A 13,123-nucleotide genomic window follows, 5' to 3' on the forward strand; every position below is an offset into this window, starting at 1 on the left:
ATGGGCTGTGAAAACAGGCTCATGGTTTTCCTTCCCCCTGTTTTGTACATGTAACTATTATTTGCCTTTATTATTTAAGAGTATGCTTTACTCCTCCTTGAATGTAAATACATTTTAAATTGATTAAGATTTGCACATGATATTCCAGAGCACAGTTTTATGCTACAGATTTCCTCAAATCTGAAGGTAATACTGACTGATGGCAGTGGTTAATACTGTTGTGAACCTAAAAAGGAAAGCAAACATTTGCTGAAATTTACAGTTTTCAATTTTCTAATACTAGCAAATGTGAGCTGCTTCAAAATAAAAATCACCTATATTTTTCCTAAAGAAAGAAAAGAAAAAAGCCTCACATTTCAGTTCGAAGTCATCCTTGTTAAGCTAATTATCTTTAGCTTGTGTAGCCGTTTCGTTTATTTATTTTTTATTTTTTTTATGCTGTGTGAAGGGTTGCTCAAGGCTGTAAACATAAATGAGGGCTTTTTTATATCTCTTCTATTGATTGGTTGAGAGGGTTTGTGTTTGGGGGTTCTCTTGCAGTTCCTCTAGAGACTATATTTATGTAAATTGAAAAAAAATCAGTATTACTTGAAAAAATAACCAAAACTGTGATTTAACAGTACAAAAGAGGGTACTGTCTAATCCCTCAAGTAGGAAATTGCTTTTCTTCATGATCCATTGCTTTCATACTGTTTCTGGCTCCTACTGCTGAAGGAGAAAAGACCCACCTTTACTCTCCTATTACTATGTTTGTTTTCTGGCCTCTGAAGTAAATAATATGCTTATTTGGCAGTAAGTAAGCATTGAAATGAGTAAATTTCAATAATAATAGTAAAATGCATGACTGATAAGATCTTCAAGTCTCAGTTGGACAACCGTGATTATACCAAAGCGGGAGATAATTTATATGGGAACCTGAAATGAGAAATTAAGAATGTGGCGTAGTGTAGCAATGAGGATGTGACTTCTTTGTGGCTCGTCTACATGCTACTGTAAATGTTAGATGGAACGAGATATCACATGATCCCAAACTGATGATTTTCTGAAGTAGGTAGGTGTTTCTGCATGATGCTTTGAATTTTTTCTTTAACAAATGACAAATCAAAATGTTGCCAATAAGAAAGGACACTGATTGTGTTTGTAGCTGCTCTTCCATTGGCCAGTAAAGTATCCAGTTCTCATCAGAATTTAAGTTGCTGTTTGCTATGCTAGGAGGTAGCATTATTTTAAAGCAAACCACTGTGAATTGGACTAACACACTTCCATTCTCAGTATTTGGCTAAATTTCATTAATGAGTGACATTTTACATAGCACAGAAAATTGCACACTATTATATATCTCCATTCTTAAAAATTAGAACAGCAAATCTGGTTTTAATTATTTAAGGATAATGGTAGATGAGACATTTCTTCTGTCCATTTGGATATAAAACATTCCCTTAAGTCTAGAAATGTTTCTTGTATCTCTTTGATTAGGTGCTTAAAGCAATCTGAGGGTAAACTAGTTCATTTGAAAATAAGATAAAGGCAATTATCAGGTATGCATTTTAAAAATCATCAGATATGCTTTAATACCTATCACGTGTTAAATATTGAAGACCACACCATTTTTATTATGCCTAATGAAAACTTCATTAGGAAGACATTAGTAGATTAATTCCACTTGCTGGGTGGTTTATTTTATTTAGAATGCAATAAGGTAAGTTCATTAGTTTGCAGACATAATGTTTTCTCCTGTACCTCAACGCAACTAGGAACAATTCCACAGAGGTCTACAGATCTACTAACACCTGTCAAGATAAACATACAGGTCTCTGGGGGAATCATCTCAGCAATAGAACAGAAAACCTGAGGAAAGTAATTCTTTCATGAGAGAAAAAGAAGACAGTTGAAAAAAAACTGATTGATGATTTTTGGAAATGCCTCTCAGAGGTCATATCTTTTTATACAAGTATCAAAAATATATTCTATCTTTTAAATGTTTTGGAGCATATACTACACATTTTGAAATAAAGATAAATATTCTAAGAGATTTGAACTATACGGAATGATCATTCAATTTGAATTGAGCCACTGGAAGTTTTTCCGAAACCTATAGCTAAGTCTCTCATCCGTCCCAGAACAGGTATATTAGATTATAAGTTCTGCTATAGTGATATTATTTGAATGGTTATAGTTAAAATGGTGCCAGTATTTCCATTATAAAACCCTATTTTCAAGGATTTATAAGTTGGCTATAAATGTTTGCTCTGCAATTCAACTTGGCAGCAAGCATCTTTGCTTGGTGGTGTTTTATTTTCCTTTTACATAGTATGGGAAAGAAAGACATCTGTTTATAACATGAGTAGGAAAATATGACAATGAATTCCCTTATTCTTCATAACCAATTTGTTTAGCATTCGAATCAAAGTTCAGCCTAAATTTGTTATATATTTTAGGCAATGAAAGAGCTAACCAAAAGCCTGCAAGGATAAATTGAAGAGGGGAGGGCGGATTTCTTTTGTTTGTTGGTTTGGGTTATTTTAAATTCCTAAACATGGATGTAGATTTAACCATTTATCTTGACACTTCATTCATACAGCACAAAAATAATGTAAATATACTATTACATACCCCGGGCATTTTTTTTTTTTTTTTTTAGGTATTTGTGATAGTCTATGCTTGAAAAACTGGAGGAGTTCAGAAAATTTTCCAACAATTTGGTAGAGGAATGAATGGGATAGTAAGAGACCTAGGTAGGAGAAAAGATCATTTTTAGAGAGGGAATCGCATGGGCAGTGGCAAAAGAAGTGAAAAAATGCAGTGTATTTAGGGAAGAGGAGTTCATGTTGCTGGAGCCTAGGATGTTTGTGGGGTAAGTGGCAGAAGTTGAGGTAAAGATAAGACAGGAGAGGCAGGATGGAGACAAATTTTGAATGGCTTAATATGCCATGGTAAAGAAATGGTTAATATGCCTTTTACTTACCTGGAAAAGGGATCTTTGTCGTGGGATAGTCACACTAACTTTACTACAGTACTAACTTCAAAATATCACTCTGACAAAATGTGTAATCTAATCTATTTGTCCTGAATTGGATGGGGATTAAATTATAGATTCCCAGATAAACCTATTTAGAGATTCAATTCAAATTGCATGATTAAATTCCTTTCAGTGAATTCAAATGGCAACATATGCTCCAGAACATATATCCATAAAGATAGATTGAATTGGTTTATATGGTGTAAGTGCTCCGGCATTCAGGAAATTGAACTCATGGTATGGGCGTGACGTCTGGTTCTGGATTTGAATATCTGTATTTACTAGGGAATTTGCAAATTATATCTCAGTTTTTATATCACCCTAACTTGCCTTATAGTTGTCCTTCCAACTCTAGTTCCATTCTCAATGATCCCATGTTGCTTTCTTCTGTGGCGTGTATGTATGATAGACTGTGCTGGTGAATGCAGGTGACAGATCCCAGGTTGTCAGTTTTTGTCACTGATCTTTCCTGTGGCTGATGCTGGTCAGACTGAAGACCTGGTATGCCAGGACCTGAAAGGGACTTTTTTTTTTCTTTTTTAAAATGGTGCCTGGCTATTTGGATGGCCAGTATTACGTTTTATATGGAAACAAGCATCCTCACCTGCATAAGGCCACGTGGCTGATAAGTTAGTAAAGTCAGATTTGAACCCTAACGCAGTGCCTTCAGTCCTGTAGGAACTCAGTCCTGCCTCTAGCCGCTGGCCAGGCTAACTGAAGAAGAGCACAAATTCAAAAGATGAGAAGGAAAAGAAAATAGCTTTTTCTAAGTAGAATAAAAGGAATTTATAGTTTCATGGTGTGAAATGAGAACATATAGGTTTATATGCTGGACATCTTGAAGTTTTTAAAGAATGCTTTAAAGAAGAGATCTGGGAACAGCACTGCTGTCTATGTTTAGAATACACAGCCAAAGAGGCGAGGTTATTGGTAAGGAGTTTAATTAGAAAGCCCTCCCTGTGTTGGTTAATAAAACCCGTGTTAAAGACGTTGACATTCAGACAGAGCAGTGGTTCTGAAAATCTAGTTCCTCTGGGCCAGCAGTATGAGCATTACCTAGGAACTTGTTAAAAAAGCAAATTATCAGGCCCCTCTACAAATCATGGGAATCAAAAGCAAAGCAGTCTTTGATTTAAGAAGCTGTTCTAGTGATTCTCGGGAACACTAAAGTTTGAGGATTTAGAGTAACAGAGAACTGGGGAGGTGGCCGAACTTGACTGAGTGGGAAGAGTCTGAAATAGGGCTAAATTAAAAATCACATTACAGCTCATTATCAGTATGTCTTTAGCAGCTATCTAAAATATGTACCTGTGAGTAAATGACAATAACTTATATTTAGTGCTTAATATATTTTACACAGTGTTATAATCATTTTACAGATGAGGAAATGGGGGCAAGGGTCCATGAAACACAGTGTCACATGGGTAATAACTGTGGACTCAGATTCAAACTCACAGTCCAGCACTCGAGCCACATGTTTTCCCTCTACACTATGAACACATTCACATCCAATGGCATCAACCTAGGGAAGAGTTTGTCAGCACCACAAGTACGTTTAAATAACTATACAAACAATATAAGATGCTAGTGACCAAAAGATAGCATATGATTGGGTGGTACCAAAGCAATGCCCACAACACTTCAAGATGCAGTTAATAATGAAATTTCTATGACCCAGCCTTGGTGCTTAGGCAACAAATTTTATCTAGGATGTCATAAATGAACTTTTTATTAAAAGGGGCAAGAGAAAAGATAGCATAAAACAGGGGTTCCCTGTTAGGAACCGGGCTGCAGAGCAGGAGGTGAATGGCAGGCGATCGAGTGAAGCTTCATCTGTATTTACAGCCGTCCCCATCGCTCACATTACCGCCTGAGCCTCTGCCTCGTGTCAGATCAGCAGCGGCATTAGATTCTCATAGGAGCGCAAACGCTACTGTGAACTGCGCGTGCGAGGGATCTAGGTTGCGCGCTCCTTATGAGAATCTAATGCCTGATGATCTGAGATGGAGCTGAGGCAGTGATGCTAGCTAGCACTGGGGAGTGGCTGCAAATACAGATTATCATTAGCAGAGAGGTTTGACTGCACAGAGACCATAATAAATCAGTTGCTTGCAGACTCATATCAAAACCCTATCAGTGAATGGCAACTGACAATTGAGCTGCATCTTACAGAATAGACTGGACATAAGCAACACACTTTGGGTGTCACTGTCTCCCGTCACCCCCAGATGGGACCATCGAGTTGCAGGAAAGCAACCTCAGGGCTCCCACTGATTCTGCATTATGGTGAGTTCTATAATTATTTCATTATATGTTACAATGTAATGATAATAGAAATAAAGTGCACAATAAATGTAATGCACTTGAATCATCCCAAAACCATCCCCCCCTCCCCAGTCCGTGGAGAAATTGTCTTCCACAAAACCGGTCCCTGGTGCCAAAAAGGTTGGGGACCACTGGCATAAAATAATTCAGTCCTAAACACAACTAACTGTGACTGAATAAATCTATTCTTATTTCAGAAATCAAACTGCAAGCTTTAACTTCTTTTGAGTGAATTGGGCATCATGTTGGCTCATGTTGGGTTCCCGCTACTCTCCCTCAGTGTGGAGGTTCTAGGTAATAGGTACATTGACTGAATTTCTCAATCTACATCTATGACTGGACTATGGGTGGTGGGAGATAAAAGTTCACTTCCAGTTAAGTAAACATTTCATAAATAAATCTGAGTTTTTGGTAACATTATTACTTCTGTGGGCCTCAAGTTTATCATCTGAAGAGACTGTACTACAAAATCTCCAGGGATGCTTTTAGCCCTGGCATCTTTTCTTTTCTTTCTTTTCTTTCTTTTCCTCCCTCCCTCCCTCCCCCTTTCTCCATTTCTTCCTCCCCGTTCCTTTCCTTGCTCCCTCTTTCTTCCTTTCTTTCTTTCTCTTTCTTTCTTTTTTCTTCCTTCCTTCCTTTCTTTCTCTTTCTTTCTTTCTCTTCCTTCCTTCCTTCCTTCCTTTCTTTTCTTTTCTTTCTTCTTTCTTTCTTTCTTTCTTTCTTTCTTTCTTTCTTTCTTTCTTTCTTCTTCCTTCCTTCCTTCCTCCCCTCCCTTCCTCCCTCCCTTCCTTCCTTCCTTCCTTTCTCTCAGTGTCCTTACTCTTCTGATCTATTCTGATCTTTTCTCCGAACACCTTTAGGGACCTGCAATAACCCAGGATCAGAGGTTTGTCTTTGCAGCTTCACAGACAGCATCCTCTCCTGAGCCTCTCCCTCTTTACTCTCTCTCAAGCCCAACTCAGAAATGCAGGTAGATGGTTATGTGGGGTCTCTTTGCCTTTTCTTGTGCTGACATCAGTAGAAACGCAAAATGCATGACTGACACTCTGCTCGTTTTTAATTTTTAAAAGATTGGTGCTGCCTGTAGGTATTTTTTTTAATTTTTTTTTATTCATCTATTTAATATTTGGCTGCATTGGGTCTTCACTGCTGCACGCGGGCTCTCTCTAGTTGCAGTGAGCGGGGTCTACTCTTTGTTGCGGTGCGCGGGCTTCTCACCGCGGTGGCTTCTCTTGTTGCAGAGCACAGGCTCTAGGCGCATGGGCTTCAGCAGTTGTGGCGCACGGGCTTCAGCAGTTGTGGTGCACGGGCTTCAGTAGTTGTGGCTCGCGGGCTCCAGAGCGCAGGCTCAGTAGTTGTGGCGCACGGGCTTAGTTGCTCCGCGGCATGTGGGATCTTCCCGGACCAGGGCTCGAACCCGTGTCCCCTGCATTGGCAGGAGGACTCCCAACCACTGCGCCACCAGAGAAGCCCTGTAGGTTTTAATATACTTCCTCTCTGCCGTTTTATTGTCTACTTTTCTATTTTAAAAGCTTAATACTGAGCTGTAACAATTTCCAATTAAGTTTTAAGAAAAACACGAAAAGGTTGAAAGTGTCTGCCTGACAACCATTTTGTTTCTTGAGACAGAAGGGTGATTTTAGGAATATGAAAAAATAGTTTGAAATAACCTGTGCTTTTCCATTTCTGTGTACACTCCCCCTTCTACACACTCTTTTTCTCTTTCTCCTTCCATTTCTTTTCTTTTGTCCCCTCAGCTTTCAAGCCCATCTCCCATTTCTTACATGGTTGTCTGACGTAGGCTACCTGCCTTCTCGTTCATTATAAATCATCAGCTATGAATGCATCTAGAATAACTCCCTATGCACAGCTATTAGATTCTCTTGGTAGAGCTCGGTACCCACAGTGGTCAGAGGCAGGGGAGGGTCAACCACTCTTCCAAGCGTTCCCACAGGTCCTAGTGGATTTAAGCTGCAGACCAACTTCTGCTACAGAAACAGACACTTATTAATAAGTAGGTACAAAATCTTACAGCATGTTCTGGAAGCTTGATGAAGTTCCAGCTCTTGGTTCTTTTAGGTACCCCAAAATGTCTTGCCAATAGGTTTTCTTAAAGCAAATATGGCAATATTTCAGTGGCAGCATCCAGATCATCATCTGTCAGAATTAGGTGATTAAGGTTTGTTAGGGATCAGTGATAGCACCCACTTCATATGGTTTTGTGATGATTAAATGAGCTCATACATTTACACCTCTCAGAGTTGTGCCAGTTATGAATATATTAGTTCTTATTATTACTAATATTATGACACCATTCCTTATAGTAAAGGGTGAAAGGCCTTATAGATTCATATACTCTATTCAAATAGAAGCAAAGCATGTTTACAAAAATTTTGGCCAGTCCACATATCTTGAATGTTAATGATTTCACCAAAGAGAACCCACCCCTAACCTCCATCAACCAACTGACAAGCCATTTATGTCACTGATGATAATCTGTTTCCAACATACATTATAATTAATGAGCAAAGCCACATCATGATTGGAGATGATGATAACTCAAGACTTCCAGAAGTCACCTCTGACTTCTGTAATTCTGGCTGAGATGTTGGAGCATACATTCCTGATGAAAAAAACCAACCTCCTGAGACACAGAACAGCACTAACACACATTTATATCACATTGTCCATGCTGCAGTATTTAAGAGTAAATTACAAGCAGCTGAGCACTACGTCGCCTCCAACCAACTTTTTACTCACCTGAGAACAATTTGTCAGTGCTGCCTCAGTTTCCTTTATTTTATTTTATTTTTAATAACTTTATTTATTTATTTATTTTTGGCTGCGTTGGGTCTTCGTTGCTACTCCTGGGCCTTTCTCAAGTTGCAGAGAGTGGGGGATACTCTTTGTTGCAGTGCGGGGTCTTCTCATTGCAATGGCTTCTCTTGTTGCGGAGCACGGGCTCTCAGTGCACGGGCTTCAGGAGTTGTGGCTCACCGGCCTTAGAGCGCAGGCTCAGTAGTTGTGGCGCACGGGCTTAGTTGCTCCGTGGCATGTGGGATCTTCCGGGACTAGGGATCGAACCCGTGTCCCCTGCATTGGCAGGTGGATTCTTAACCACCGTGCCACCAGGGAAGTCCCCTCAGTTTCCTTTAGGTAATACACTTCCAGCCAAAGAACTGACCAGCTGAAGAGACATGAAGAGTAAGCGCAAGCTTTATTTGCTTCATCCAGATTAGGCATGAGTCTGCTCACAGGACTTTTCTCCACTCTCTAGACAGAGAATTTGCTCCTTGTTCCACTATAACAGCCATTTATAACAAATATTGCAGCATCAGTATCACAGAATCCACCCAAGAACCTCCTAGGTACTGCAAAGGTGCCTTAGACATCTGCCTGAAAACACGACAGCTACAATTTCTTCTTTCAAGGCAGCCATAAATATTTCCTCTTTAGCCCTTGAGACTCCCGTGAGACTGAGATTTCTGGCCTATGCCTTCCCTAACCCGACCTTTCTCTCCCAAGGCCTAAGACAATATAAGACAGTCAGAGGAGTCTTTTCTTCATTTTCTTCCAAGAGAATGCTCTTGGAAATGTTCATCAGAATCGTCTACATTTACTCTATTCCTATGGCTTTAATTTATACAAATCATTCCCCAAATTCTCCCAGCCCCATCCTTCCCTGTACATTCGAGAAAGTAACAAATACAGTCAATCACTGTTATTCATAGGTATGACCTCACCTCCTCACTAAAATTTGTAACCCCCAAATCAATACCCATGGCACTGAGGCGGTTATTAACAGACATGCACAGAGTGTCAAAAAGAGTCCTCAACACCCTCGTTCCCAGTTGAGGTCAAACAAGGCAACGCTCTGCCTTGTTTCAGCTCATACTGTAAACAAACATCCTTTGTGTGGTCTATTTAGTACCATATTTTGCACATTTTTGTTCTTTTCGTTGGTGATTTTGCTGTTTAAAATGGTCCCTAAACATAGTGCTGAAGTGCCGTCTAATGTTCCTGAGCAAAGAAAGCCATGGTATGTCTTAACAGAGAAAATAAGTATGTTAGTTGAGCTTCATTCAGGCTTAAGTTACAGTGATGTTGGCTATGAGTTCAATGTTAATGAATCAACAATGTATATTAAATAAGATGTCTTTGAACAGAAAACACATAAAATAAGGTTATATATCAATCTGTTGATGAAAATGTTGTGACCAGAGGCTTGTAGGAACCTAAGCCATAGGAGCAATGGATTGGTATTCCTAATTCAGTGTTCACAGTGACTTAAGAGACTAACTTATGTTTCACAAATGCTGGGCACTAGAGGGAGTACAAATGAAGATTTGTCTCCTCTCCCCTTCAGGAATCTACCATCTAGTTAGGGAGGGAAGGACAGATCATCACCATAGATGAGGGTATCAGAGAACAACGCAGTGCTCTACCTTTCTATAGATGGAAGGGAACCAAATGAATGCTATAGACCAATCAGCTGGAATATGTTAGACCTATATGGAAGGAGAGACAAACTGCCTGCTGTGGGGAGCGTTTGATATATTTTAAAGCACTCTCTCATTAAATATTACATTATATCCTTCCTGCCCTGTGGGATTGTTAGGAAAGACAGGGACATGACTATTTTATAAAGGGAGCCATGGAGCCTTGGGGAGAGGCTAAATAACAAATGCGACATAACCAGTAAATGGCAGCACCAAGAAGGCAGCCCAGGTTTCTCGACTCCTAATCCAGTGCTTCTTTTTTATCCCTTTGAAGCTTACTGGATATTTTAAAAATGAATATTCACAACCCTTGACTAATGAATTAAAATCCACATGCTAAAAAATAGCAAAATGAGGAGGAAATGACCTGGGGATAAGGACAGGAACAGACCACAGTGGAAAGTGCAGGATTTGCGTTCTGTTGGTCTTTGAGCAGTTGTGGGAGGGAGACAAGGCGTATTTAAGTAGATAAAAGCACCTTCTCTAGCATGCCTAAGCTGTCTCAATTAGGGAACTACTGAAGTATTAAATTTTTAGTAGAATAACATAAACTTTTGCCAAGAATGTGAGGTGTTGGATTGCTACAAATTTGGTTTGGTGGCTCTTGGACACTGGTAACATAGTGGCCATCAGAATCCCAGGGTTGACTCTTTGAATGAACTAGGAAGCAATATGTAAGTCTAAATGACCACTTTGGTGAGTGGCTGATTTGTATCAAATCCTCCTAGAACTACTTTTTCAGGACATGACTGTATTTTTTTTTTTTTTTTGACTTTGTATTTTTTTGATATGAAGGATTATATAGACAGAAGCCTGTGAGAAGTAGTACCTAGTCAGAGTTATTTTCCTTTGTCTTTAAATAGGAATAAAAACAAAGAATGTCCAGCCACTAGTCATGTCATAGTTTCTATCATCTTTTAGAAACTAGGGAACTGTTTTAATCATAGTTCCAAATCCCGTCTGCTAGCCTCCAGTGACTGTGGTCCTCCTCGCTAAATCCACTTGCCATGCTAGACTTTTACTCTTAGTTGTGTGTTGGCTTTGCTGGTCTTTTTCCAGGACACATGGCTTTCAGTTAAATATTCTTCATTTCACCAGTAGAATATAATGTCCCCTCTTCTTTGAGGGCACTAGATTTAAATTTCCTGATGTTATTTTCCTTATGAAACATGGTAAGAGAAAGGCAGAACTCCACCCTTATAAAAGATCATCATAGCTGGGCTTCTATAGAGATCTTGGGGGTTCTTAAAGATTCCTAAAATGTTTGACCAAAACACAAGCAATCGCATTGATCCTGTTTCTCTCTTCTGCTGTCCTCTTTCTCACCTGTCTCCTTCTTTTTTCCTTTTTATTCTCTTTCTGTCTCTTCCTCAGCTGCCAAATTCACTCATTCTTTTTCTTCCTTGTGTATTTTGATTCCCTGTACTTCTACTGCCTTATGTGAGATATGATATTGTAGTGGGAACGAGGGCTCTTTGTTATGAGTAATATGTGTAATTAACAGATCATCAAAACTGATGCTTGAGTAGATGGTGTCAAGCCATATTTAGCAGATTGGGTTTGAACACCTGGCAGAACAAGTTTGGTCCAATAAAAAGAGCGGAATTATTTCCCTTTTAAGAGCTCTCAAGACAGTGGTTACATCTAACCCATAGGGGTAGGGGAAGGGTGCCGTTTGCCGTTGTAATTCAGACGGAGGGATCACCTGGCAGAGGAGGGAGCGTTGCTTTTTTAGGTGTTCCCCGCATCGCCGTACACGTGTCCCTTTGATGTGTGGAGAATGCTTGAGAGAGGCAAAGCAGGGCGATTTCTGTGGGAAGCTAGACCAGCCTCCCTCGTTACATAGGCTCGTCCTCTGCATTGCATCCGAGCTTCAGTGATTTGCTGTTTGGAGACTGCAGATTTGCATAGAGCCCCTCGCTTCGCCAGCGTGTGTGGTTCTTCTTTTCTTTTCTTTTCTTTTTTTCTTTTTCCTTTTCTTTTTTCCCCCCACTCCTTTGTGTGCTTCTGCTTTTCCCCAGCTCCCTTTCCCCCGTTCGATCCCCGCTTCCTTCATAAGGGTGCACTCTTCCCTCTGAACCCCTCGCCGGGCGTAAGTGTCAGGAGGCGGCGGACGCGGAGATTGCCTCGGGAGCAGGCGATGCGCGCCGCTGCTCCGCGCGCTGCCCGGGGGAGGCTGGCGCGAGCGGGCGAGCCGGCCCGGGCTGAATGGAGGGACGGGGCGCCTCGAGTCCATGGGGTCTGCTTCTCCGTTGAAAGGAGGTTGGGCCGGCGAAGTGGCCTCCCCAGTCCCCCCGCACAATGCTAAATGGATTTACCTAGTGGATTCGCGGTGGATGGCTGTCATGTAGAAGTGAGGACCCTCCGGGAGGAGCTTTAAACCATTTCCCTGCTCCCCACCCCCCGGCACGCACTCTCGCCCGAAACTCTTTGGGAGTATCTCTCGAGAACCTGGAGCCCCGGAAATCTGGGAGCAGCCGCCCGCTCCGTGCTTGCTCTTCCCCCGGGCTGCCTTTTCGGACAAGCCCCCATCAGCTGCATTCACCTCGGCTATGTTTCGGATTCTTTGGGGTGCGAGGCACGGCGGACCCCAGGACCCCGAGAAGACTGTCCGAAGGAGGGAGAGGATGGGTGCCCTGGCGCGGTGAGGCGGCCAGCCCCGCAGCCCACCCCGAGCCGCCCGCTCCCCGGCGCCCTCTCCCCTCACCGCGCCCCAAACTTTGCCTCCCGCGGCGGCTGCCCCTCGGCGGGCGCCCAGCCATGTACCAGAGGATGCTCCGGTGCGGCGCCGAGCTGGGCTCGCCCGGGGGCGGCGGCAGTGGCGGCGGCGGCGGCGCAGGGGGGCGCCTCGCCCTGCTCTGGATAGTCCCGCTCACCCTCAGCGGCCTCCTAGGAGTGGCATGGGGGGCGTCCAGTTTGGGAGCGCACCACATCCACCATTTCCATGGCAGCAGCAAGCATCATTCAGTGCCTATTGCAATCTACAGGTCACCGGCATCCTTGCGAGGTGGACACGGTGGGTCTGCGATGCCAAGTTCTCGCGGGTTTAACTCCCTCGCGCCCCCCTTTCGACCCTGCGCTCGCTTCTCGGCCCTTAGGGCTCGGAGAAATGGGAGCGCGAGAAAGGGACGTGCATTTGGGTGTGTTGGGTGGGAGCCACTTATCTCTTTGAAGACAATAGGAAGGGGCTGGAGGAAGGCGTCGCGGGTGTTTGCGGTGAGGGGTGGGAGGGGCGTTCCTTGTCAGGGTGCCGGGAGAGCGACGTGGGCACCTATTAAAA

At 42.2% G+C, this 13,123-nt stretch overlaps 1 protein-coding gene across 19 annotated transcripts in view; it reads left to right on the forward strand.

Moving 5' to 3' along the window:
• NRXN1 (neurexin 1) overlaps positions 1-13,123 on the forward strand; it is a 1,117,469-nt gene that overhangs the window by 676,494 nt on the left and 427,852 nt on the right. Inside the window, exon 1 of one of the 19 annotated variants that reach the window (XM_059942819.1) lies at positions 12,604-12,859. The exons of the other annotated variants lie outside the window; for them this stretch is intronic. Within the exon in view, the coding sequence (XP_059798802.1) occupies positions 12,604-12,859 (256 nt within the window). Of the gene's footprint in view, positions 1-12,603; positions 12,860-13,123 lie in introns of those variants that run through there. 19 annotated transcript variants of the gene reach the window in all.

Source organism: Balaenoptera ricei, chromosome 13 (genome assembly GCF_028023285.1).
Source record: "Balaenoptera ricei isolate mBalRic1 chromosome 13, mBalRic1.hap2, whole genome shotgun sequence".
Taxonomy (NCBI): Eukaryota; Metazoa; Chordata; class Mammalia; order Artiodactyla; family Balaenopteridae; genus Balaenoptera; species Balaenoptera ricei.